General features: G+C 31.8%; 1 protein-coding gene across 1 annotated transcript; it reads right to left on the bottom strand.

The window, feature by feature from the left end:
- Positions 1 to 987: 987 nt before the first annotated feature.
- Positions 988 to 1,848, bottom strand: LOC105768094 (uncharacterized). The gene has a single exon (XM_012587832.2). It carries the CDS (start codon positions 1,627 to 1,629, stop codon positions 1,135 to 1,137), a length of 495 nt encoding a protein of 164 aa, XP_012443286.1. The 5' UTR covers positions 1,630 to 1,848; the 3' UTR covers positions 988 to 1,134.
- Positions 1,849 to 2,382: the final 534 nt, after the last annotated feature.

Raw genomic sequence — 2,382 nt, 5'->3', positions numbered from 1 at the left:
AGAACGCAAGAGAGAGAGAAATTTGAGTAAATACTCTTAAGAATTATTATTACTCCCCACTTCCCGCCCTACAATGAAGGGAGAGGCATCTATTTATAGTTGAACCTCCCCAAATCCAGCGGTACAGATCAATTACATCAAGGGCTAAGATTAAAGGGTATCTACAAATTAAATCTCTAAGATTACAAAATCATATTTTCTAAGATTACATATCATATCTAAGATTGCATATATCAAATCTAAGATTGCATATCATATCTAAGATTGCATATCCTTGAAGATTATGTTTCCATAAACTTGTAGATGGACCTTCAACATTTTCAAGTAATAGGCCATTCCGATCGGGCCAAATGATATAATTTTGGACTTTGTTTTATTATTTTGAGTTTATTGTTTTTTATGAGCCCGGGCTAAATTGGCCTATTACATACGCAAGGGTAGAGCCAAAAAAATGTAAGGGGGCGGAATAAAATTGTATATTTTTACGATAGCAAAAATAAAATTTCATCATTTTAATAATTTATATATTTATAATTTTTAAAGGATTAAATCATTTTTTTCTCATTCTTGAGGAGCCAAAGTATAATTTTATTATATACTAATTAAAAATTTTAAATTATAAAAAGACTAAAAATAAAATTTTAATTTTAGGGCAGCCACATACACGTATTATTTCATAAAATATTGGAATAAGGTATAAAATGAAGCAAGGTTTGATGATTTAATTGGAGTTCAGTTTTGTAAGATGAGCAAAATGATGTTATGTTAGAGGTAGATAAGATCTCTCCTTTGGAGGATTAGTTGAATAACACATTGGGTTTTTAATATATGTCCAAAAAAGGCACTGGCTTTAGTCATATTTTATTTATTAAATATCTAAAAGTCTGTCTTACTCAAAAAGGACATTAGTTATCTCTATCTAAAATTATTCACAAAAAGAACTAACCCATCTTCATTTGTCGGGTTTTTTTTTTAAATACAACAACATTCTTGGTATTTAAAATTAATTATATATCAGAAGTAGGAATAGAAAAAGTAACAAATTTCATGCTGAATTCATTTTCTAACTAATAAAAGCTCCCCTCAAAATAAACAAGAAAATTCAAAAGAAATCAACCTGGTATTCTTTTTGGTTTAATCTTCAAACCCTGTTTTTTTCCACACAGCATTCCTCACGCAACGCAAGTCTCTTCCTTTCAAAGTCCTTCCAATTCCTTCCTGAACTGAAAACGAAGCCCCTCTTCTCCTCGCCAAGTACTCATGTGGAGGGACCCTTCCGTCCCCGTCGCCGCCGTCTTCATCATCCTCACAACCATGTTCCCTGTCCTCGGCTTTAAGAATCTTGGACCAGTCGGGGGTGTTGATTGGCAATGAAGCTGGGACAGCCATTTTGGGTGTCTTATGACTTTCCACCTTTCTCGAAAGTTTCTTAGACCAAGCTCTTAAACTCGGCAATGGCTTCTTCCCTTCCTGGATATTCGTTGTGGGTTCATTGGAATTATTGTTATTCCATACATCTGCTTCATCGAACTCGAAAACGTCGTTTTGGTTGATGATGACATCATTTCCATCGTCGGCTGGGTATATATAGCTTGGTTTTGACCCGAAAAGGAGCTTCCTTGACGCCATGGATGAAAAGGGTTTGCTTTCTACAAGAAGAAGAAGGAGAAGAAAATGATTCGTTTGTAATAGTTGTTGATTGTGTTAGATTGAATTTTTATAGTGGCGTAGTGGATCAGTTCTCCATTTTACAAGTAAATCAAAATTACTATACAAAGAGGGAAATTTTGTACCATGCTTGCATCCCCAACAGCAATCCATGGGGATCATCCACTATGATCATAAATGGATGGTGTGATAATCAAACCTCAATTGGGAAGTTTCCAATTTCATTATTAAGTCAAAGACTTCATATCCATTATTAAATGGTTTTGTTATTAAGAAGAAAAAAAACACATGACTTGTTACCTTATTAGAATTAGAATAATTATTGCACCTTAAACATTGAAATAAATATGCGAGATGCATGCATTTTCAATTTAAAATTTGGATTCCTATTATTTTTAAATCAAATAAATAAGTCTACAACTTATTATTAACCAATTTAGATTTGTCTTCACATGGTATTTTTACATTTAAGGTTAAAATATATTCAAGTTCATTAATCTATATTTTGGTGATTTAATTTCAAAAATTACAAAATAGATATTCTATGTGGGAGAATATCTTTTATTTTGACCAAGTTTTTATTTTGGCTTTTATTATCTCAGTTAAACTCTATTTTTAGTTTCTTACTTAAACTTTGATTAACCTAGAGTTGTTGTAGTCATATATGTTACGAATTTTCAGCCTATAAATAGGTCTTAGTTAGTTTAGGTTTTA

Source organism: Gossypium raimondii, chromosome 4 (genome assembly GCF_025698545.1).
Source record: "Gossypium raimondii isolate GPD5lz chromosome 4, ASM2569854v1, whole genome shotgun sequence".
In the NCBI taxonomy this organism is placed as follows: Eukaryota; Viridiplantae; Streptophyta; class Magnoliopsida; order Malvales; family Malvaceae; genus Gossypium; species Gossypium raimondii.
The sequence above is the reverse complement of the archived record's forward strand: the minus strand, read 5'-3'. Positions and strand labels throughout refer to the sequence as shown.